The 24,434-nt window shown below is 34.6% G+C and overlaps 1 protein-coding gene across 6 annotated transcripts; it reads left to right on the top strand.

Moving 5' to 3' along the window:
• Window positions 1-286: 286 nt before the first annotated feature.
• ZNF711 (zinc finger protein 711) lies at window positions 287-24,434 on the top strand. 6 transcript variants are annotated; one of them, XM_059385467.1, is made up of 11 exons: window positions 287-486; window positions 2,217-2,344; window positions 3,284-3,539; window positions 3,901-4,005; window positions 10,364-10,924; window positions 16,530-16,685; window positions 17,575-17,712; window positions 20,622-20,699; window positions 20,783-20,830; window positions 21,113-21,256; window positions 21,737-24,434. In XM_059385467.1, exons 4-11 carry the CDS (start codon window positions 3,927-3,929, stop codon window positions 22,912-22,914), a joined length of 2,382 nt encoding a protein of 793 aa, XP_059241450.1. In that variant the 5' UTR covers window positions 287-486; window positions 2,217-2,344; window positions 3,284-3,539; window positions 3,901-3,926; the 3' UTR covers window positions 22,915-24,434. The 6 variants fall into 6 exon arrangements, with proteins under 6 accessions (XP_059241450.1, XP_059241446.1, XP_059241447.1 ...); XM_059385463.1 differs by lacking the exon at window positions 20,622-20,699 and adding an exon at window positions 19,798-19,935; XM_059385464.1 differs by lacking the exon at window positions 20,622-20,699 and adding an exon at window positions 19,798-19,935 and having other exon boundaries at window positions 3,284-3,544.

Genomic DNA, 24,434 nt, shown 5'->3' with positions numbered 1-24,434 from the left:
TGATTTTTTTTTCCCTCTCCCCTTCTCCCTTGGGAATCCTGGAAAACAAAATCTGCCCACGGAAACTCCTCAGGGGCGCCCCAACATCCAAAGCTTCTTTACTTGGACTCGCGCGCGCTGCACCCTTCCCCGCCATCCACGACCCACTACCAACCACCCACTGCAAGTCCGCGGCGTCTTCCAGCACAAACCCAGCGCGGGCTTCTGGAGCTCCCGAGCGCGCGCGCGCGCGTTTTCTCTTCGGCCCCCTACCCTGCAGCAAGGGCAGCGTGACGTAATGCAACCTCAGCAAGTCGGCAGCGATATAAAGAAGGACAAGGCGGCGCGCCTCCCAGACGCAGAGTAGCTTGTGATTGGCTCGGGCTGCGGAACCTCGGAAACCCGAATGTGAGGACCTTACAGATCCACAGCTGCCGACCCCTGCAGAAATCTGGAGCGCGGTCCGGATCCTACCGGCGGCGGCGGCGGCGGTAGTGGTGGCAGCAGGTAAGGAGACGCCTGAGGAGAAAGTCGAGGGATCTGGGTCCGCGACGCTCCGTGTCGCCCGTGGAAGAGGAGGAGAGGCTCACACCCAGCCTGTAGTGTGGGGCGAAGGGAACAATGGAAGTGGCGTCTAGTCCCTCAGCTTTACCTCCCCCTCGGTCTGGCAGTTTTTCCTCTCAGCCGCAGCTAGCGACTGGAGGAATGGAGGGAAGTGGAGTGTTTCCCTCTACAGGCCACCTCTCCTTCCTCTAGGCCAGAACCCCTAGGGGCAAGAGCCGTCGTTGAGACCGTCGGTGGTTTAGGGTGAAGGGAAAATGGCGGAAAACAAAACGGTGAATTGAAGAATGCGGCATCCCCCTGGCATTTTCTCTCGGCGACACTCCCCAGTATTCCTTTCATTGGCGCCCCCTCCCGTTTCTCTGTCCCCCCACCCTGCCTGCTGTTTATGGTAACCTTGGAATGCGTGAGGGATGCTGGGGTTTGCAAGGAGGTGGCACCGAATCGGGCATATTAGGGGGTAGGGAGCAGGCAGAGCCTGGGGGGAGGGCGGGTGTGTGCGGCAGTTGTCGCCTCCACTGAAATACCACCATTTTGGTTCCCAGCCGTCTCCCATGTAGCGGGGCTGAGAGAGCGCGAGGAGGATGAGGGGTTGGGCAGCACGGCGTGGGTAGCAGCGGTGGCAACCGCTGCACCAAGTGAGAGGAGGGAGGAGGGGAAAGGGTATTCTTGTCTCTTCGCTTTCTGCCTTTCCACGGAGAAGGTTCTCTGGTTCGGTTTAAGATCCAGTCATATGGGGAATATAGAAGAGGACACGTGTGTGCGTTCTGCCCTAAATGACTGAAACTTGGCATGGTCGTGGGAAAGGGAGACTTATGCGGGGAGCAGGTTGCGTCCAAAGCTGCAATACTGCTACTTGCCAGAGCTCCTTTGTCTGCTGTCTCCGCAAATACTACTTTCACATTCTCTTGCTCTGCTGCCTTAAGATTTCTCTTCCCCTCTCACCCTGTTTACATCATGAAGAAGCTAGGTCTGGAATGAGCTGTTTGGATGAGACGGATGGGAGTAAATTTTCTTTTTTCTTTTGGTTGTTTTGTGATTTCTTCTCCCCGTACACTGATAGGAGGTGTTTACTTGAAGCGTACTTAGTGGTTACCTCCATTCAATAAGGATGTGAGATACTCTTGAGAATACTGAGGAGCCCAGCTATCTTTGGCTATTGAATACTTAACACAATGCTATTCTCATACCTTATTTATTATTGATCTTATTTTAAACTTCCTGTATGGGAAAAGGTGCTCCAGTTTATTTATTGGGTATTCATACAGTGTGATACTTCCTGCAGTAGTTGCACTATGTGTTAAAAAATTTTACACTTAATTGAGCGCTAGTGCAGATTTTTCTCTATCCATTTGGCAAGGAGAAAGCTTGCCCTTGGTTGATTCTCTTTCCCTTTCCGAAACAAGGTGTTACTAGTGATTTTTAAATGTGCTTTAGAGAAGATTTGATGTAATGAAGTGGTTGAATTCTTAGTGTAGTATTGTTGCTTATATCGTAGTAGATAGTTTTTTCTGTCGGAATCCATTCTGATGCTTTTCAGATGAACAGATTTGAGCATCTGAGCCCTTCTCATCCTCAACCTGCATGCTAAAGTGTAAAGAAAACTCCCAAGTTGTATAAGAGATTTGGTTTAAAATGTTTTAAAGTGTCTAATTATGAATGTATTTTTACAATAGGTAAAGAGAACGTTTTTCCAAAGAAAATAACATAAGTCAGAAGGAAAAATAACAAAAACAAATTGCTGCAGATTTTATTTTACAATATGTAAGAAAATCTACAATCTCTTCGAGACAGTCATATTAAGGTGATTAACAAAATTGTTTTATCTTATTTAATAATTAAAAGTAAGTGTTTAAAACTTTTTCAGGCATTTGTAATTGTTCTATTAGTTATGTGAGAAAGAAAGCAATTATTCTAATTAAAGTTGAAATAGTACACTGTTTTAAATGTTAAAAATAAGTCCTTATGGCATTTTGATTTATCTCCGTGAACACTGGGGTAGTTTGTCATGAACTCTAGGTAGTTTATCATGAACTCTCCTGGCCTCTGATGGCTTCATTTTGGAGGCAGGAAACAATGTGGTATTTGAAAAAAAAAAAAAAAGGGAAAAAAAGACAAAATATCGCCAAGAATTTCTAAAACTTTGAAATTTTGTTAATACATAAAGTAATTTTGTTGAAATATTTGATAAACAGAAAGAACACCTGCTGTCAGGATTTTTATATACATGATTAAAATGTTATATTCTCCTGCCTTCTGTACACTTAACAGAACTTTAAGGCAAGGAAACAAAATCTTTGTGATCTTAAGGATAGATTAAGTTGCTTTACATGGCAGCTTTCTAAAAGTTTAATGATATAACCTCATCTTTTGTGCAATATAGCCCAATTTATTCAACACTCCTAAATAAAAATGAGACAAACGCTTTATAAAATTGACAGTTTTTTGGTTGATATACTTAGAATTTTATGTTTGAAGGGGAAATGCACATATATACTTGTAAGAAATATACTTAGTGACAGCATTTGACTTTAGGTTCCATACTGTCTGGTGATCTTAAATATAGGATACATCACTTGAAATGAAATAGAATCCTTGCTTTCAAAACTAGCTTGAAGCTAGAGTGACTTTATTAATGATTAAGAGAAAAAAATCAGTTGTACAATTATAAGTAAATGATATTCTGAAAGGAACAATTTGCTAAATGTTTGTATGTGATTGATCTTATCTCTACCATATTTAGGAAGCAGTCATGTTTCATGAGTCCTCAAAACTATGAGACAAGAGAATGTAGTAGAGTGAGGCCAGAAGTCCTTACTGACTCAAAGAACTCCAGGGAAACTGGGATAGAACATTTTACATTATAAGTAGAACCCCGGGAGCCAGAGGTGAACACAAGTTTATCTGCAGAGCTCCGCTGCAGGGCTGAGCTGGGTCTGGAAGAAATGGATGAGAGCCACTGGATGAAATTCACTAATACTAGACATCTGAGTCCTCTAGTAATGTATACATATCCCATATTGTCTGTTATCATCTTGTTCTTTTTCTTCTTTTATAACCTACATTTTAACTGGAGCGTCAATGCTACTGTTTTGTTCTTTTGCTTGCTTCTATCACTTCCCCTGTGGCTTGTCACCCTTACTCTGCCTTATTCTCCATTATCTTTGATTTATTTCCTTTCACTTAGCCCTTCTTTTACTTATGCTTGTCACATAAAGTATCTAATCAAGGTTTTTATTTTCCTTTGTAATAAGATTTGCACACTTGGTTCTGAGGCATATTATCCATTGCATTTTCCTCAGAACAACATACTTTGGCCTAAATGTATTTAAACTATTTTTAAAACCATTTCTTTTACAGAGGTTTGTGAATGAACTTTGCTAAATATGGATTCAGGTGGTGGAAGTCTTGGATTGCACACATCAGACTGTAGAATGGCCCATACCATGATTATGCAGGATTTTGGTAAAGCATTTTCTTTGTTGTATTTTTTTTCTTTCTTTTTTAAGAGTCATAGCATACTAAATATCAAAACTATATTGAAGAAAGGGATAGTTTAAGAAAAGTTGTTCTTTTGCTAGGAAAATTCATATTTAGGGCTCATTTTCTTAAAGTAAACTATGTGTCCGTAGTCTTCTTAAAATCATTCTTAAAATTTTGTGGGAAGGGTGAAGTAAGGAAACTTAGAATATAGTGGTAATGTGACACTGAAAATGAAAAAAAAAAAAAACCTCAGTTTACATAAATAAAAACATCAGTTCTCAAATGTAGGAATTATTAAATTGACTTTCTTAAAGTTCATTTTAAATTGTATTGCTGCTAAAGCTGGAAAAAGAACTACTTCAGTCATTACAGAGAAGTTAGGTGTTTATATAGTGAAATATAGGAAAATCATGTATTATGTGATGAATTATATTCTGATGCAATATCCTCAGAAAGTTGTTTCTAATAACATCACTTTTTTCTTTAAAAAAAAAAAAGATTCCCTACTTTTGTGGCCAAGTTTTTCAGTAGACTCTTAACAGTATTTATTTGGATGAAATGTTAAGACTATCACAGTCAACAAAGAAACTGAATCGGGGCAGGGTCAGTCTGAATTATAGAAGAGATTGAAGTATCCGAAGTATAAGAGGCAGGGATAGTGTGGTAAGAATTGAAGAAAAGTGGAGTGAGAGTAGAAAAGACAAATAGTAAATTGGGATAAAAAGTAAAGAGAAAACAAGGTATTATGGAATTATCAAAGATGATATTGGGATGGGGGATTACAACTAGTAATGCTTTTCTCAGTTAAGAAGATGCTACCAATGTTTTCACATTAATGTGAATATGTTATTTTGTCCCTTGTAAGGCCTACAGTATTGAGTCAGAAGAACTGGATTCTAGTCTTGGCAGTCCTGTTAGCTATCTGTGTAAACTTGGGCAAATTACTTAATTCACTTTTGTCAGGGGATTGGACTAGATAACTTTTAAGGTCCTCTCCAGTTCTATGATTCCTTGACACTTTTGTCTGATGAATAAAGATGTGGTGCACAGATCAAGATAAATATGGTGGGAGATCAAGATGACTGTGTAGTGAATTGATGAAATAGAAAACAATCATTGATTCATTTTGCTAAATGAGTCAGTAGTCAATTATGTTGATTATGGATGACTTAGAAGTGATCTTGGATGAAAAAAGTACAGGAATAAATTCTAGAAGCAGAACAAAGAACTGAAGAGTAAAGATTTCACAAAGAATTTTGTGAATTCCTCACTAGAAATAGTTTTTAAAATACTGGAGCACTTCAACTTCAGAAGAGTAAATAAGTGTTGGTTGAAATGTCACCTTTAATTTTTTGCCTTTTAAAAATATCTTAGAGGGTACTTGGGTGGGCCAGCTGGTTAAAGTGTTTGCCTTTGGCTCAGGTCATGATCCCGGGGTCTGAGATAGAGCCCTGCATCAGGTTCCCTGCTTAGCATGGAGCCTCCTCCCTCTCCTGCTGCTCCCTCTCCTTGTGCTCTCTTTCTCTCAAATTAATAAATAAAATCTATTAAAAAATAAAATAAAATAAAAATATCTTATAAATGGAAGAAATATAGCATTTTCTCCATATGATACAAAATTTAACCTACCCTGTAGCATTTGGAGAAGTGTCAGACCCCCTTCACTCCTGAAGAAGTTGCCTGTTAACAAGTAAAGCCTGACACCTTTCTAAGATTGAAAAAAAATCTATTTAGTGCTGGTGAATATTTACTTGGTCTTCCTCTTACCTTTTTCATTATTCCTCCTTGGTGTCTTAAGATTTAATCAATCCTTTATTATGTCTAATACTTCCTTTTAGTTGCTAGGGAAATAGAACATGCATATTGAAATACATTATGTATATTCTTTTTTTCTTATTTTATTTTTTTATTGAAATAATAATTCATATAACATGCAATTCACCCATTTTAAAGAATAGAATTTAAAAAAAAAAGAATAGAATTCAGTGGTTTTAGTATATTCACAGAGTTGTGCAAACATCACTGCTACCTAATTATAGAACATTTTGTCATTGGAAAAATAAAACTTAATACTCATTAGCAGTCACCCCCAACCCTGCTCCAGACTTAGGCAAGCACTAATATTTCTGTCTATGGATTTACCTATATATAAGTGGAACCATACCCTATGTGGCCTTTTAAGTTTTATCAGTATTGTAGCCTGTATCAGCTTCTTTTTAAATTTCTGCCAGTATCAAAACTTAGGTATTTGTAAACCCATAAATTAATGATGTTTGTGAAACACTTTGGGATACACAGGTAGAGCTAGCCAAGTAAGGATACTGTGTAATAACACTATGTATCACAGGATCTTTTAATTCTATAATGTTCTTGGTGGGGATAGGATAGCTACTATATTAAGGATTTGAAATCATAATTTAATTCAGAAAACTCATTAGAACAGTTTCTTTTGAAGGATATTTGAGATTTAAATCTTTTTTAAAATTTTATTTGAGAGAGAGTGTGAGACAGTGAGCATGAACGGGGGAGGGGCAGAGAGGGAGAAGCGGACTCCCGCTCAGCAGGGAGCCCCGCCCAGGCTGGATCCCAAGACTCTGGGATCATGACCTGAGCCAAAGGCAGAGCTTAGCCAACTGAGCCAACCTGGTGCCCCTGAGTTTTAAAAAAAATTACATGATTTATGAATAACTTTGCTTATGTCTCAGTATAATAGTTGTCCTTGGAATCTATGCCTCTGAATTTACTAGTTAAGATTTTACTGATGCAAAAACTCTGTGTTGTTCTGTGACTTAAATAGCAAAACAACCTTAGATAGTGGCCCAAGATAGACCCAACAAATACCAAATTTTATCCTATACCTCTGGTGAAATTCCAGGTATTTACATTTAAGTGAAATAACTTTAGTAAAATGGGAAATGCTTGAAATGATGACTTATTTCTTACTGTTGTTTGGTTATACAATTTCTTTCACACTTTTTAAATGATTTCTTACCATTTATAATTTGTCACCTAGTGACATAAATAGTTAATGCCACTTAATGCTGCTTATTAAATGTTTTAAAATTTAATTGAGTGAGTAACTATGTGATAGATCTTTTTACTTATTTTTTTTTAAAGAGTGAGAGGGAATGCATTCACAAGTAGGGATGGGGAGAAGGAGAATGAGAGAGAGACTCTTAAGCAGGATCCATGCCCAGCATAGAGCCCAATGTGGGGCTCAGTCTCACAACCCTGAGATCATGACCTGAACCCAAATCAAGAGTTGGATGCGTAACTGAGCTACCCAGGTGCCCCAGATTTTTCACTCTTTCCTCTCTCAAACTATTCCTTTAATAGTGAGGTTAACCCTATAAATCTCTTAAAAAACAAAACAGCAGTCTCTATGGTAAGTAAATTCTATTCTCCTTTTGGCGGGTAGAATTAAGTCTAGAGTTAAACAGTAAGTTCAGCCCTCAGCTTGAACCTTGATCAAGCTTATTTAACTTCTTTAAACCATTATTCCTTCATACTTTTTATAGTTCCTTCATATTTAAATAGGAGATAATAACACAGGTAATACATGTAAAAATATTAGCAGTTTGCTTGGTTCATAGTCATTGGTTCATATAGCTAGTGTGTAGTTAAATACCTGACTTTATTTAGAAATTCACTGGGATCTAGCAGATGAGCTGATAAGAGGAAAAAGCAAATTTAATAGGAAATGTCTTGGATCTTGTCCTGAGTAATCTGCCAGCACCCTATGGGGAACTTGTCAATTCCTTATCTAGCATCCTTGATATTATTTAGTTCAGTGTAAATAAGCATATTTGGATTTATTTAAGCTTAGATCTGATTTATTCTGGTGGGCAAGTTCCTACTAGAGTAGAGGCTAGTAGAGGCTCCCAGCCGGGTTCATCTGAACCCAGGCCAGCACTAAGCATTATTCTCTGCTTCCATCATTACCTAGTGTCTATTCTCAGGAATCACACTAACCTCCAGAATTTTCCATATTTTAAGTCTGACCTGTGGAAGGATTTTATAAAATACTAATTTAACTTTTTATATACATAGAATTCTAATACTGTGAATTTTATAGGTTTAGCATTTAATTTTTCCTTGCTAAAAACCACGTTCTTAATCTGGTTGAATGCTGAATTTGAACCTTCACCAACTGCCTATCTCCAAAATGGCCAGTGGAGAAACAAGTGAATAGGAAGTACTTGTTTCATACATACTCTCTTTGTCTACCAGATTTCCAAGATTGAGGCTATGTCCTTTTGGGATAATATGGTGGTTTAGGCAAGAGTTTGAGAATACTGAGAACAATGCAGAGGGATTGAAAGGAAGATAATTCTGAAAGGTAGCTTTCCCTTCTCACCTTATCTTTTGTTGGGTAAGAGTATTAATAATGTCCATTGGTGGGGTGCCTGGGTGGCTCAGTGGTTTGGGCCTCTGCCTTCGGCTCAGGTCATGATCTCGGCGTCCTGGGATGGAGCCCCACATAGGGCTTTCTGCTCAGCGGGGAGCCTGCTTCCCTCTCTCTCTCTGCCTGCCTTCTGCCTACTTGTGATCTCTGTCTATCAAATAAATAAATAAAAATCTTAAAAAATAATAATAATAATGTCCATTGGTCTCCATCCTGACTTTTTAACTGACTTCCATAATGCATTGGTTAATAATAATGAATGCTGGATAGCAGATGACACTCTTTCAGGTATGACTTTATGTGAAGAAGGCTTTGTATTAGATTATTTAATGTAGATAATTTTGTTATAACCTGGTCCATAAACTCTATTAACTTGTTATCTGTTACACTTCAGTGAGGCAGGATTTAAGAGTTCCTCATGAAGGGATTTTATACTTTTTACATTTGTAAGGGGGGTAGGAGTTGGTGTTTACCATGCTACTCAAGAAAAACATTGTTTAAAGCTTTGTTCCTGCAGATTTACTAGTTTAGAATTTAGTGCAATTTAGAGTCCCTGTGTATTAATTATATCAAACCAAATCTTTATCTAAAATGAGTTGGAATTTTCCCCCCAAAATCAGGTGTTAAAAGATTCCTTCCTCTTTTGAATATAGCAATTTTATAAGTTTAGAGACTTTTATGTTTATAATGCATATTTTATAATATAGCCAACTTGTATTTTACTAACTTAAACATTTTAGTACCCATTTATGTTTGTGTCTTTTTTATGTTAATTTTAGTTTTTTGAAATACAAGACTCACAGGAAGTAGAAAAAATAATACATAGTGTCCTGTGTAGCCTGTACTCCTCTTCTTGCAGTGGTGCCATCTTATATAACTGTAGTACAATATCAATTCTGGAGATTCATTCAGGTGTTGAATGTGTGGATAGTCTATCCCCTTTTTATTACTGAGTAGTATTCCATGGTAAAGATGTGCCAGAGTTGGTTTTACCAACTATTTATCTACTGGGAGTACATTTGGGTTATTTTCAATTTTTTGCTATTATGTGTAATAGCTACTATGGTCTCTTATGAATTTTTTTAAAGATTTTATTTATTTATTTGACAGAGAGACAGTAAGAGAGGGAATACAAGAGGGGGGAGTGGGAGAGGGAGAAGCAGGCTTCCCGCCCAGCAGGTAGCCTGATGCAGGGCTTGATCCCAGGACCCTGGGATCATGACCTCAGATGAAGGCAAATGCTTAATGACTGAGCCACCCAGGCGCCCCTGTTATGAGTTTTCATCTATAGTTTTTTGTGTAAACATATGTTTTTATATCTCTGGGAAAAATGCCTTGGAGTGTTATTTCTGGGTTGTATGGTAAATACATGTTTAATTTTGTAGGAAGCTGGCATATATTTTCTAGAGTTGCTGCTACCATTTTACATTTCTACCAGCAATGTATGACAGACCATTTCTTTGTATCCTCACCAACCTGTGGTGATATTATTCTTTTTTTTTTAATTTTAGCTGTTCTAATATAATGATATCTCATGTGGCTTTCATGTTTTACTTGAAAATAAAGTGCATTATTTTTAAGGTCGTGATTTAGATTTTACTGACATTGTTTTCACCTACCTTCACCCCAGTGCCTGGTTGGTGCTATTTTGTTTGTTTTTCACTTTTATGTAAGCTCTATGCCCAATGTGGGGCATGAACTCACAACCCTGGTTCTAAGAGTCATGTATTCTACTGACTAAGCCAGCCAGATGCCGCTGTTGATGGTTTTTAGTGCAGTTAATTTGTCAGTGTTGTTGTTTTTTTTTTTTTAATGATAGTTTGACCAGAACGATTTCCTATTTTTAAAATGTTTTGTATCATCTCATACATTAAATATGGTACTTTTAATTAATAAAATAACTTTACTTTTTTTGGATAATTGTTTGTATTATAGTGGCTGGAATGGCTGGTACTGCACATATCGATGGAGACCATATTGTTGTTTCAGTTCCTGAGGCTGTATTAGTTTCTGATGTTGTCACAGATGATGGGATAACCCTTGATCATGGCCTTGCAGCTGAAGTTGTCCATGGGCCTGATATCATCACTGAGACTGATGTAGTAACAGAAGGTGTAATTGTTCCTGAAGCTGTACTTGAAGCTGATGTTGCTATTGAAGAAGATTTAGAGGAAGATGATAGTGATCATATCTTGACTTCTGAGCTAATTACAGAAACTGTTAGAGTACCTGAGCAGGTTTTTGTGGCTGACCTTGTTACTGGTCCTGATGGACACTTAGAACATGTGGTCCAAGATTGTGTTTCAGGAGTTGACTCTCCCACAATGGTATCAGAGGAGGTTCTTGTAACTAATTCGGATACAGAAACTGTGATTCAAGCAGCTGGTGGTGTTCCTGCTTCTTCAGTTACTATTAAAACCGAAGATGATGATGATGATGATGATGATGATGATGATGATGTCAAGAGCACTTCTGAAGACTACTTAATGATATCTTGTAAGTGAAACAAAAGACAGAATTACTTGGGAGATTGATTTATATAAAACCTGGGAAGGCTTTCTGGGATGGGGAATCTATTCAATAAAAATCATGGGGATAATCTTTTTGAAAAATAATTTTTTCCAAAGCTGTATGGTTGTGATGCTTTTTTGAACTTGCTCATATTTTTAATTTGCTCATTGAAAGTTCATATCCAGAACTAAGCAAAATAATGTAATTAATATCTTAGAGCAGAAAGGAAGGTTCAATAAGAACATTAACTGATAAAATTTTTAATGGTAAATATATATATTTCAAAGTGGGAAGTTTATGTAGCCACTGCTTTCTTTTTATTGTAGCAGGTACTGGAGTTGTCAGTTCAGTTTTGCTGAGGAATTTAAGCATAATATATTAAGAAATGTGTAATTAACTTTAATAAATACTTGAAAAGGAGATCTTAAAGTCTTCTGTAATTCTCCCTGTGTTTATTTTGTTTGTCTAAATGTGCATGTGTATATTCTAAGCAAAAAATACTTTACTGTGTTTATTTCAGATTGCTTTATGATGTCTATAAGACATTCTATCTGAAGGAGGAAGATAGAAATATCTTGTTCTCATTTTAAGTGGTGGGTTTGCCTGAACAGCAACAATAATAAAAATCTCATGATGAGTTATTGAAGGAGCGTGAGGAAGAAGTGGGTCTATTCTTTAAAAATTTGAAGGGATCATGCTGGAAGTACTAAAAATTAGATAAAACTTCACTTTTTCATGGTGGATTTTTGTGCTTCTCTTTTTAAAATAAAAAAGGATTGATTGGGAAGTACATCAACAGGTAGAGTTATGTGTATGTGTTTATAAAGTGATTGTATGTTATATGTGTATCAGTGAATACAAAACTAAAAACCAATTGGATTTATTTAATTTGTAAATATGATTCTGAAGTCTAGCATGTTAACTTTTTCCCTCTATAACTACTTTTCAGGGTGAATATTTACATTGTTTCTAAGGGAATAAGTTGTGGCACTAAAATACTGTCTGCAAATGTTATTACCTCTTTTTAAATTGATGTCCATTACTAAAGCAATTCATATTTACATCTTAGCCTGATGTTAAAAAAAACTATGGTTATGATCATATAAAATAGTGTGACAAAAGTTGGCAGCCCTTCTGTATCAAAGTAATATTATGCCTTTAAAAAAGTACTTGTCAGATCAAACTTTTTGATATTAGAGTAGTTTAAAATTTAGACATCATATGTTTTGTGAATTGTCAGACCTTAACATATCTGCTATGATTTAATTCTGCAGAAGATTTTTAAGAGTTTCTAGAATATTTTAATTTACACTGTTTATCTTTATATTGCCATATATGTTAAATGCAAAGGATTTTTGTCCTACTCTAATAGGAGTAAACTGAAGATTATAAAGAAAATTGTATTGCTTGAATAATGCTGGGACTGCTATGGGACCATTCTAGAGGAAATTTAGACTGGGAATTAATTAACTCCTTAATCATTAGTAAAGAAACAACAATGATTTTTTTAATCCATTTAAAACCTAAGCAGTTTTTTACTGTAGCAAATGGAATATGCAAAAATTAAATATTTTTTTATATCACCCATTTTCTCACCACACAGATCCTTGACCGTTTTTATAATGGTTTTACTCAAATTGGAGCTACTTACTCATTACAATTTTCATTTATTTTATTTTGTTCTCTTTTGATTTAGCTTTTCCATTTCTTCCTTCATAATTTTCATTTCATTTTCTTTACCTCTTGGTTTCTCTTGGCCATTGAATCTTACAGGAGTTATGAGAATAAATTGCCATAAAGGCCTCAGTGCTAATTTTAAAAGTCCTCTTTTCTGTGTGGTTTTTTTTTTCCCAAGATAGAGATTTTCAAAATATCTAAGAGATAGAGTAGAGGAATTAAAACAGATCTTTGCCTTGTTCCTGAATCCCTAAATATTCCCATAAGGAAATCTTTTCAGTAGCTGAATTTTACAGTTAGGGAATTTGTCTTATCTCATATCTGAGGAGCATTTGAGCTTTTTCCCCATTCAGGCCAAATGTCACAAGTTCTCTGTCTTAGCAGATGTTTAGGGTTTCCCACTTGTGCATAAGCAACTTGAAAATTAATATAGAACAACTGTATAATTCTAAAATTATCTTAGGTGTGCTGTTCTTTAAAAATACCTAACATCCATAAAACATTTATGGGTGATGATTTCCTTTATAAGAGCTGCACTGGAAGAGGGATGTTCCATTAGATAATGAACCAATATAAAGTATTCAATTGTTTTTTTACCTATAAAATTTGTTAATATTTCTTTCAGGAACATAATTTTGTATAAAGCAAAATTTCTTGGCAGGGTCATTATGGGAAATCCCATCAAACCTCACCGATTTCAAGGCTTAAAATGAAAAGTTAAAACCTTTGTATTTTTTTAATATAATGAATTTGTTGAGACACAGTTCACATGTCATAAAATTCACCATTTAAGGCACACAGTGGTTTTAATATATTCATAGCATTGTATAACTATTACCACAATTTTGGAATTTTTTTCCTCACTCCAAAAAGTAACCCCATGTCCTTTAGTAGTCACCCTGGACCCACCTCCCTCCACCTACCACTCCCCCTCCCCTGGCCATCGCTAATCCAATTTCTGTTTCTATTGATTTGCCTATTCTCAACATTTCATATAAACAGTATCATGTAATTTGTGGCCCTTTATGTCTGACTTCTTTCATTTAGCATAATGCCTTCAAGGATCATCCATATTGTAGCATGTGTTATGTGTCAGTACTTCATTCCTTTTTGTTACTAATATTTCATTATAAGGGTATATGTTTTATTTATCTATTCATTGGTTGATAGACATTTAGGTTGTTTCTACTTTGGGGCTGTTATGAATAATGCTGCTATGAAGATTCATGTACATGATATGATGCAGACATATGTTTTAAGATATCTTGGGTTTATACCTGGGAATAGAACACCTTCGTAATCTAAATGTTACCAACTTTTGATTGTTTCAGTGCTATGAAGTATAGATCCTTTACATGTTGCCTGACCTGATTTCTATGGTTATTATAATAATAGAGCATTCATATACTCTATATTGATAATAACATATCTACCAGATAATTTTGGTAGATGTAACACAAAAGAGGGTACAGTTAAAAAGCCTACTCAGCTTTTAAAAGGAATTATTAAATTTTTAAAAAAATTGTGCTGTTGAGATATATAAAGGAATATTAAACATTAGCAAACTTGCCAACAATGCATCTTACTATTTTATGTTATATTTAGCACCAGTAGAATTCTGTGATACGTATAATATTACCTGCTGTTACTGTCTGGAACATCTTGTGGGTTAAGAAAGAGTGCTGTGAGACTAGGATATTGCAAGCCTTACAACAAGCAAAAAGGTTAAGCCTTAGTTTGGGGTATTTTGAGTAGTATTTGCATTCAGAAGATCTTTGAGGATCCTTTTCTAAAATCACTCCATTGTCTATTAAGTCTTTGTTAACTTTGTTACTTTCTATAACAAAGAATATAGAATATATCTTGGTTAAGTTCATGGTTTATCTTTTAAAACTGCACACGAGCATCCTTAATAACTTTATCATCTTTTATGAACTTAAAATAGAGAACAAGTTTGGTTACTCCATATATTTCAAAATTGTTCATTCTGAGGAATGTAAGTAGAAAATAACAGATACATTAAGCTATGGACCTTAAGGCATGGTATAGATATATTAGATATAGATATAAGGCATGGTATAGATATATAGATATAAATATATAGAATATTTTTGAGCTTGTAGGTATCAGAATAGCCACAGTTATTTCAGTACTTAAAGTAAAAGCTATGGTACAAAGCTATGGAGAAGTGACCACAAACTATATTTCATTTCATGAGCTTAAATTTTGTGAATTATAGTTTTAATTCAGTTTTTGCAGAAGGAACTGTGATCACTTTAAACTATTCAATTATATCAAATGAGAGTATTTTCAGTATTCTATTAATTTACTGTTAGCTATTCCGAGTTTTAAGAAATTAATATTTTGGACACTTTCTGAGGTTTTTGCATAACCTATGTCTTTATTTTCAAGAATGAGAAAGCATTTTCTGGAAGGATAACTTGCCTCTTTTTTCTGTGATATCATTGTTTTAATTTAACAGATTTTGAAAGAAGCTACTAATTCAACATCAGATACTTTATCATCTTTTATTCTTTCATTTTAATCTGTCCCATTATCAAAAATAATTTTGCCAAAAAAACATAGTATTAGAATTAAGGGCTATTATGGAATGATAATATTTATTCTATTTATTTTGATCATTTGGGTCCTTTCTTTCAAAGACAGGCTATTTGAACTCTTAAATAGTATGGAATCATTTCTGTTTTATCAAAAAGTTAAAGTAGCTTTGCATTGTTAAAAAGAATTTCTGAAACTTAGTGTCTTTCACTATTTTGAAAGGCCAAAAGAATATTTTTGAACTTGTAGGTATCAGATTTGAAACTAGGTAAGGGAAATCTGGATTTTGACCCATTTAGATCTTCTTAAAATTCATTTTTTTAAGATTACTGAATTATCTTTTTTATGTCACTTTATTCTTGTTCTAAGCAGTTCTGGAACAGTTTAGATATAAGCAGAGTCTTTAGGATTTTATGTTTCATATATGATGCTATGATATACATAATAGGAAGGAGCAGATTTTTCATACAGATTACATTTCAGTTTTCATAGGTACAAACATTGAAATAAAAAATGGTAGACATATAATATTTGGGGAAGTGTATTACTTAATATTTGTGGTCAAAGAACAAAGTTTATTAATATATATTTACTGCATAGTTTGCGCATAGTATTCACATAAAAATAAGGGTTATTCTTAAAGACTGTAGAGCAGAGAATCAAAATTTTAAGCATACTTAAAATGTAACTAATATTTTCATATTGTTGCTTTACCTTTCTACATGATTTTGGAGTCTAGCATATGTTAGTAAATATAGAAGTACACAAAATTTCTGGTTTGAAGTTGTCTTCCATTGACTTAACAGGAATCAAAAGTATTAAGATTTTATTTTTTTAATTCCTAAAAGGCCCTTTTTATAAAATAATTCAGTTGTTTTCTGTTCTCTCTTATTTAATTCTAGATTTCATATGCTAATTTGTTTTAGAAATATTGCTATTTTATTTAGAAATTGTTGTTTATGTGAGCTTATTTTATGAGTACTATGTATTTTATGTTTTGATTTTTTTCTGTTTATTGACTGGGTGTTAAGATTTAACTTAAAATGTTGAACGTAATGGAAGATGATTTAATAATTTCCCAAACTGTTTTAATTAAAACCCTATGGTTATTAAGTATTTCATATATAAATTAAAATTTCCAAATAAGTTTTTATATGATTATGATCATGTAATGTATCTGATCTCATATACTGTTTTTTTTATGAATCATATCACTGTCAATAGTTGCACAATAATTCATTAAGTGAAGATAGTGGATAGGTGATTAACACATTCGTGTTTCACTTATGCTTAACATCCACTAAATGTCAATTGTACTTTTTGACTAAAATAGTTTCTTCTTTATATTTTACAGTGGATGATGTTGGGGAAAAATTAGAGCATATGGGGAACACACCATTAAAAATTGGAGGTGATGGTTCACAAGAAGATGTTAAAGAAGATGCATTTGGTTCAGAAGTAATTAAAGTGTATATATTTAAAGCTGAGGCTGAAGATGATGTTGAAATAGGTACAAATCTTAATTTATTGCTATAATAAGAATTAAAACTAATTCTTTTCTGGCAACTATTCTAAAATTGTCTTTAAAGTGCAGATTTTTTATAGGTTTCTTTGGGGATGGAATATTAAAAAATTGTATATGAATAAAAAGGAATGCAGAATATGTCATTCTTGGATTCTTTCAGCATAAGTAGACTATTACATTTGGAACTACAAAAACAAATGAGTAGAGAGGATTTGATTTAGAGTAGAAAGTTATATTGAGTGTTTAAGGGTCTGCTAGAGGCAGGCTGCTTAGAAATCCTAGTTCTGCAATTTAGCTGAGTGGCTATTGGTGAGTTACTTAACCTCCTTCTGTCTCAAGTTTCCTCATCCATGAAATGGCCATAATGACAGTAACTACCTCATAGGGCTATTGTGAGGATTAAATGGGCAAAGCACATGTTAAAGACTTATATAGTGCTTGGCATGTGTATAATGTGTTAACATTTGTTTTTATTTCTCAGTGGTTACTGAAATTTAGAGTGTAATTTATAAGAAAATTCTCTTGACACTTGGAAATTTATATTGGAATATTTTGCGGAATACTTTTTTCTAAAGGAAAATGCTCCTTTTTAAAAAATTTTTGAAGATTTTATGTATTTATTGGAGAGAGAGACAGAGTAAGAGAGAGAGCATGTGTGGGGTGAGGGGTAAAGAGAGAAGCAGACTCCCTGCTGAGTGGGTAGCCTGATGCAGGGCACCATCCCAGGACTCCGGGATCATGATCTGAGCCGAAGCACTTTAACCAACTGAGCCACCCAGGCACCCAGGAAAATATTTCTTATACATCCTTCTTACTAATTTAGGAAATTATTCCATGATACTTCTCTATTTTGATATGTGATTTAATTTTTAAGGTGGAACAGAAATTGTCACAGAGAGTGAGTACACCAATGGACATTCCGTAGCTGGAGTGCTTGACCAGAGCCGAATGCAGCGGGAGAAGATGGTTTACATGGCAGTTAAAGATTCTTCTCAAGAAGAAGATGATATTAGTAAGATATCAGTACAAGGGCACTGTAGTGACTTGTCAGTAGCCATCATGAATTCTTTTTTAAAAAAAGATTAAGCAATCTCAGAAATACAAGCACTATATAGGAACTAAGTACAATAAAATAAGTCTGACCTTTGCTGTAATTATTTTAAAAGGAAATGGTCCTTTTGTCCAGTCATGCATACACATATTGTTCAAATCAGCAAACATGAAATACTATGTCTCAGATTCCAGGGATACAGAGATAAATAACATATGGTTCCTGACTTCATTAGTCCCCACAGAATATATGTGGAATTATTGGAAATCTATTTTGTGTGTTATTGGATATGTTGCATGCATGTTAAAACTCACAACTTGTCTCTGAGGTAGGTGGTATTATCTTTGTTTTATGGAAGGAAAAAATGCTCAGGGTTATTGAATAACCCAAGATAATTTCAATATTAAGTGAGGAATGTAGGATTTCAACTCATATCTGCCTAAATACTGCCAATGTACTTTCCACATGGCAGTGAACACTGTTGGCCTCTCTCTGGATTTAGCAATGGAAGGGCTAACTGGTGGTTCTCCTTCTGTCACTGAAGGATTAGATAAGTAAATATTCTTCCAAATAGGTGAAGCTGCCAGAATATTTACTTATTATGCCTTTGATGGTCTCCAAGTAGTTGCTGTTTAAGGTGTCTTGGGGCTGAGTACCATAGGGTGAAAATAACTCCTCAGATTTCCTTTCCTGCCATGCTGCCCATTTCCTTACGAAGACATGTTACTCTCTGCCTACTTTCTTTTCACCTCAGTGTAGGAATGCAGTCCTTCCCTAAGGCTTCTTCTGTTTTCTTGATATGCTGAGAAAAAAAACCATTTTGTTTTGCCCTAGAAGGGCAAGAGCCTCCACTTCAGTACGTTACCTGGATGATACTGAGTTTTACCTATACTGTACTCTGATCTCCACTCCTCAGATTTCCTTCCCTAGAAGTCATGGGAAGCTGAATTCCAATCCCAAACATGAATAATACACTACAGTTGAAAATATAAGAACAAGTAAGTCTAGAGGATTTGATCGAAGAGGAAAATAATTTCTATTGGCCTCTAAATTATTTATTTATTTATTTATTTATTTATTTATTTATTTACTCATTGGTTGGTAAAGGGGCACAATGGAAGGTGGGAGACTGAAGCTGAGGTTAGCTGATGCCAGAATTCCTTGGGCATGTGGCAAACTTCAATCAGTGTCTCTTTCTCATCAGTTGAAAGAAGGGAAACTTGGGAGAAGAGGGATACTTTTTCCCCACATTTTTTTCCACATTTCTTCCATAGTGAACAGAGGATCCCAGGGTGTGAGTCAAAGGAAAAGCATAAATTCAAGCCAATTTTTTACTTAACAGCTTAAATCTAAGTGGGTTAAAGCACATAAAATACACTAAATGACCCTGTAGGTTTAAATTTTTTTACACCAATAATATATTCTTTAAAAATGAATCTCACTTAATGCTTTCTTTTCTCAGTAGGGTCTCTGAAAATCCTGCCTCTTAAAAGGTGTCCACATATTCGTGAGCACCAGCTTATATATGTAGTGTGTGTGCGTGTGTGTGTATGGATATATATTACATATATATGTGATTTTAATTATTTTATTTAATTTTTTTTCAATTACTAGTATTTTTTACTACTTTTCTTTGCATGTACACTACTGCATTTAAGTTACAGAATGTGGGGTAGCAAGGACCACTTTCTAGTATTGGTTCTACGGGAAATGCTTTCTGAGTTCCAAAGAACAATCAGGCAGAATTATGGACTGCGACATTTTTTTACAAATTTGTAATGCCCAATGGACTGTAAAATCAGTCAGTATATTTCAAGCGCACATGTTTTATATAACCTAAAAGTCCTTTTCATAGGGTAGGTTCTAAGAAAGTAAGAGTTTTGATAAATGATTGTCTCTAGTGGCACTAGTCTCCAAAGTGCCTAATGTCATTTTTAAATTAACAAAACTGAAATCTTGACAGTTGAAAGATTTAAATTGTTTAGAATTTTTACCCATTTATTAAATATTTGGGGTTATAAACAAGCAATTATTTCTAAAATTTAGGTTGCGCTGAAATAGCAGATGAAGTTTACATGGAAGTCATTGTAGGGGAAGAGGAAGGAACTTCTCTCCCTGAGACTCAGCTTGAGGACTCTGATGTTAATAAAACAATTGTCCCTGTTGTCTGGGCTGCGGCATATGGTAGGACACTGGTATTTTTTCACCTGATAAGTACATATCTATTTGATCAGCCTTTAGGTCATTAAATATGCTGTGCTAATGCCCCCCCTGAGTTGACTAATATTATAAAATGTTTTGCTGTGGACTGATTAATCTCTAGGTACTTTTACATGATTTTCCTACCATATATCTTATGTTATTTAAAATAAACCTTGCTTAATGCATTGTTTTTCAGTAGGATTTATTTAAAATCCTACCTGCCTTAGTGAGTACCATTAAAAAGTTTTTATTTTTCTAAAATAGGAATATCCTTTCAAAACTGATCTTTCCCTTTTTTCAAAAACTTATTTCATGTTTTAATGACACAAATAAGATTTTGGGGGTTTGAAAAGAAACAAATCCAGGTATGCTCTTCTACAAAGTATCTAATGGAAGGTTAATTTATCAAGTTTTTTTTTCTATTTTACCTCATTCCTACTTAATTTACAAGAAGGTCCAGGTATACTCTTTACTTTGAAAAATTTTGGTGTTCCAATTCATTATCTTATCTTGGTTTTTTTCAAAGGTTCATTCATTCAACAGTCGTTTATTGAATCTTCAATTTTGAGTGTATTCTACAGAAATATCTACTCAATTTTTATTTAAAATGTAAGATTGTTCTGGATGTTAACAGTTCCAAGGATGCTAACGGTAGCCCTTATTTTCAGTGCGTGAAATTATATCTAATCTATGGGAGAGGAAGAACTCAACAAAAAAAATTTTTAATCCAAGGAACAGTGGTCAAAGTAAGATTTTTGTAGATTAAGATGTGATCCACTAGTAATCATTATACTCAGCATGTAAGTTTTTAATTAGTTTTTTTTTTTAGGAGATGAAAGAAGAGTTTCCCGGAGGTATGAAGATTGTCAAGCATCAGGTGAGAGAGCTTTATATATGAGATGTAAGTTAAATAGCCAGTTTTATATACTGGTTGAAAAATAAGTAGTTACTGGTTTGTGTGTAAAGACACATATGTTAGACACTGACTTGCCTGGTCATATCTTATCTAGTTAATTACATAGGAGAGAATGTGGATATACTTTGTGAAATTTAGCACCACAATGGCAACTTAATGCCATGTCCTATCTAGTAATTCATCTAACCAAAAGCAAAAAGTATAAATATTATATAATTTAATAGTGTATCAATTTTTTTCCAGGAAATGCCTTGGACTCAACATTAGAGAGCAGAAGTAGTACAGCAGCACAGTACCTTCAAATTTGTGATAGCATTAATACAAATAAAGTACTTAAACAAAAAGCCAAGAAGAGGAGAAGGGGAGAAACGAGGCAGTGGCAAACGGGTAAAATACTACTACTTTCTTTTATGAATATTGCCATGATTTGAAATGTAGAAGTCATTTTTTTATAAGCAAAGGAAAGAGTCAGTTTGTACAGTGTAGACCCCCTTCCATATACCTGTGTTTGGTTTAAATAGTTGTTGTTTTTTTTTTAATATTTGACTGGTATATAAACTATGTTTGTTTGCTCTTTACCCAAATGAGAATTTTCAGGTTGGTTTCACAATAAAGGGTGCCTATTTCTAGTTTACAAAATGTATATAAAATGTTGGTAGGTGAATAATCTATAGTACAAAGATGCTTAGTACTTTTTAGTGAGCTATTTTATCATAAGTTGCTTTTAACGTACATTTTATCCTGCAAGATTTTATTCTACTAGTATAGTTTTCATATTGTGAATGCCAGCTAATTTTAGCACCTCTATTGTAAAACCCTTTAAAACATCTGGCCAAATGTCACAACTTCCTTTTTTTTTTAATGTAGCTGTTATAATAGGCCCTGATGGACAGCCCCTGACAGTATACCCTTGCCATATTTGCACAAAAAAGTTTAAATCCAGGGGATTCTTGAAAAGACACATGAAGAATCATCCTGATCACTTGATGAGAAAAAAATATCAGTGTACAGATTGTGACTTTACAACTAACAAGAAAGTAAGTTTCCATAACCACTTGGAAAGCCATAAGCTTATAAACAAAGTTGACAAAACCCATGAATTTACAGAATACACACGAAGATACAGAGAGGCTAGTCCACTGAGTTCAAATAAACTTATATTAAGAGACAAGGAGCCGAAGATGCACAAGTGCAAATACTGTGACTATGAAACTGCAGAACAAGGACTATTAAACAGACATTTACTGGCTGTTCACAGCAAGAATTTTCCTCATGTTTGTGTTGAGTGTGGGAAGGGCTTTCGACATCCCTCTGAACTCAAGAAACATATGAGAACCCATACTGGTGAGAAGCCATATCAGTGTCAGTATTGTGTCTTCAGATGTGCAGATCAGTCAAATCTGAAAACTCACATTAAGTCTAAGCATGGTAGCAGTTTACCATATAAATGTGAGCATTGTCCTCAAGCATTTGGTGATGAGAGGGAGCTTCAACGCCATCTGGATTTGTTTCAAGGACATAAGACACACCAGTGTCCTCATTGTGACCATAAGAGCACCAACTCAAGTGACCTTAAGCGGCACATCATATCTGTCCATACTAAGGATTTTCCTCACAAATGTGAGGTCTGTGAAAAAGGTTTCCATCGTCCTTCTGAGCTCAAAAAGCATAGTGATATCCATAAGGGTAGGAAGATTCATCAGTGTAGGCACTGTGACTTTAAAACATCAGACCCGTTTATTCTTAGTGGTCATATCCTTTCAGTTCACACAAAGGATGTGTCATTGAAGTGTAAAAGGTGCAAGAGAGGGTTCAGACAACAAAATGAGCTCAAAAAACATATGAAGACCCACACTGGAAGGAAGATTTATCAATGTGAGTATTGTGAATATAGCACTACAGATGCATCTGGCTTTAAACGACATGTGATATCAATACATACAAAAGACTATCCACACAGGTGTGAATTCTGCAAGAAGGGATTCCGAAGACCATCAGAAAAAAATCAGCATATTATGAGGCACCACAAAGAGGCTCTTATGTAATAAGATCAATATAAAGAAGGAAGCTATTTCAAGAATATGATATGCTACATGGGAGGAAAATTTCATGAACTGTTTCATGTAGTTCCAAAGCTTGATAGTAAATCATAACTTTACATTCTTTGTATTAGAGATCTTGAAATATTTGAATTGACAGGGGATCTTGTAGCCCTTTGAAAATTAAAGAATTTAAGAAGCACCATAGAACGGTTGCAGAAAAACTCTTAAGTGTCTATTTAATAGTATTATATGTATAATTAAACTACAGAAGGGAAAAGCAAAGACAATGACTTTATTTGGCTGATCACACTAGAGATAAATGTTTCTGAAGAAATCATAATCAATTGAGTTTAGCAGTGCTTTGCTGTGGCAAGCAAGTCTCACTTTTATGTGATTTTCGAAATGAGGTGGGGCAATAAAATGCAGTCATCCATCAGTCACTTAGTCATTGATCCTTTTTTATGGTATCTGAAAATTGAATTCCAGAAATGGCAAAAGTTTTGTGTATTCATTAAAAGAAATGTCACTGAAAAACAGCTTATATTAATTCAATGCTATTAAAAAGAATTTCAGAGCTGCTAAGATTTTATCACAGGATAGGATGTTTAAAATATAGCATTCTTTGCTGAAGTCTAAGGTGAAGTCTGAGATGAAAGCTCCCTTTTTTCTGATGTTCAAGTTGATTTTTCAGTATGGCATATATGACAAAAGTATTTTGAGTCAAATGTGGCTTTCTAAAACAGATGCAGCAGTAGTGTTGCAAATAAAGTTAGCACTATATTTCTTAATGATCTTAAGATTAAATTGAGAGAACACAGTTTTCTTAAAAAACAATGTTTAGAAATTTCTTTTTAGGTCAGTCTCAGCAAGTAGGGTTGGTTTAGTCTTACTTGCTCTAATGTTTCAAGGTGCAATTTTATGCCATTATTGAAAATTTTGATTTTTAAAATCTATATACCATATTATTAACATGCATTTTCAACGTGAGGCAGCATATATGCAGTATTTAGCAAAACACTGTGTTGCCAATAGAGTTTGGAGGTGGATATTCAGTTTACAGTGTATAAATTTAAAATATGCATCCTTTTAACAACGCTTTGTGTTAGCATGCTGCAAATCAAAATGGCGCTTAATATAAAAAGCTGGTTTAGGGAAATTTTAATGAAAATCTTGTTCATAAATGTAATGCATATGATGTGTACTTTTAAGTTATAGTTGCTTCATGTTTACACTCAGCTGTTCAACATAATTAAAATGTAATTTTACTTTATGCTATATTGTGGCTTTGTGTTTGAAATAATGTTCACCTTTCTGTTTCTGCACCAGATGAGAATCTGTTCCTTGAGAATAAATTTTTTATCTTTCTTCACTTCAGAATATTAAATTTGGAAAATTTAAAATAGTGTGTTATGTGGCTGTAAATGATGTACACGCTGTAAAATAAAATTGTCGTTGTTATGTGGGATTATTATTTCTAAATGTTACTCATTGAAATGAGCATACAATAAAAAGCATTTATTGCA

Source organism: Mustela nigripes, chromosome X (genome assembly GCF_022355385.1).
Source record: "Mustela nigripes isolate SB6536 chromosome X, MUSNIG.SB6536, whole genome shotgun sequence".
Taxonomy (NCBI): domain Eukaryota; kingdom Metazoa; phylum Chordata; class Mammalia; order Carnivora; family Mustelidae; genus Mustela; species Mustela nigripes.
This window is presented reverse-complemented; position numbering and strand designations above follow the sequence as displayed.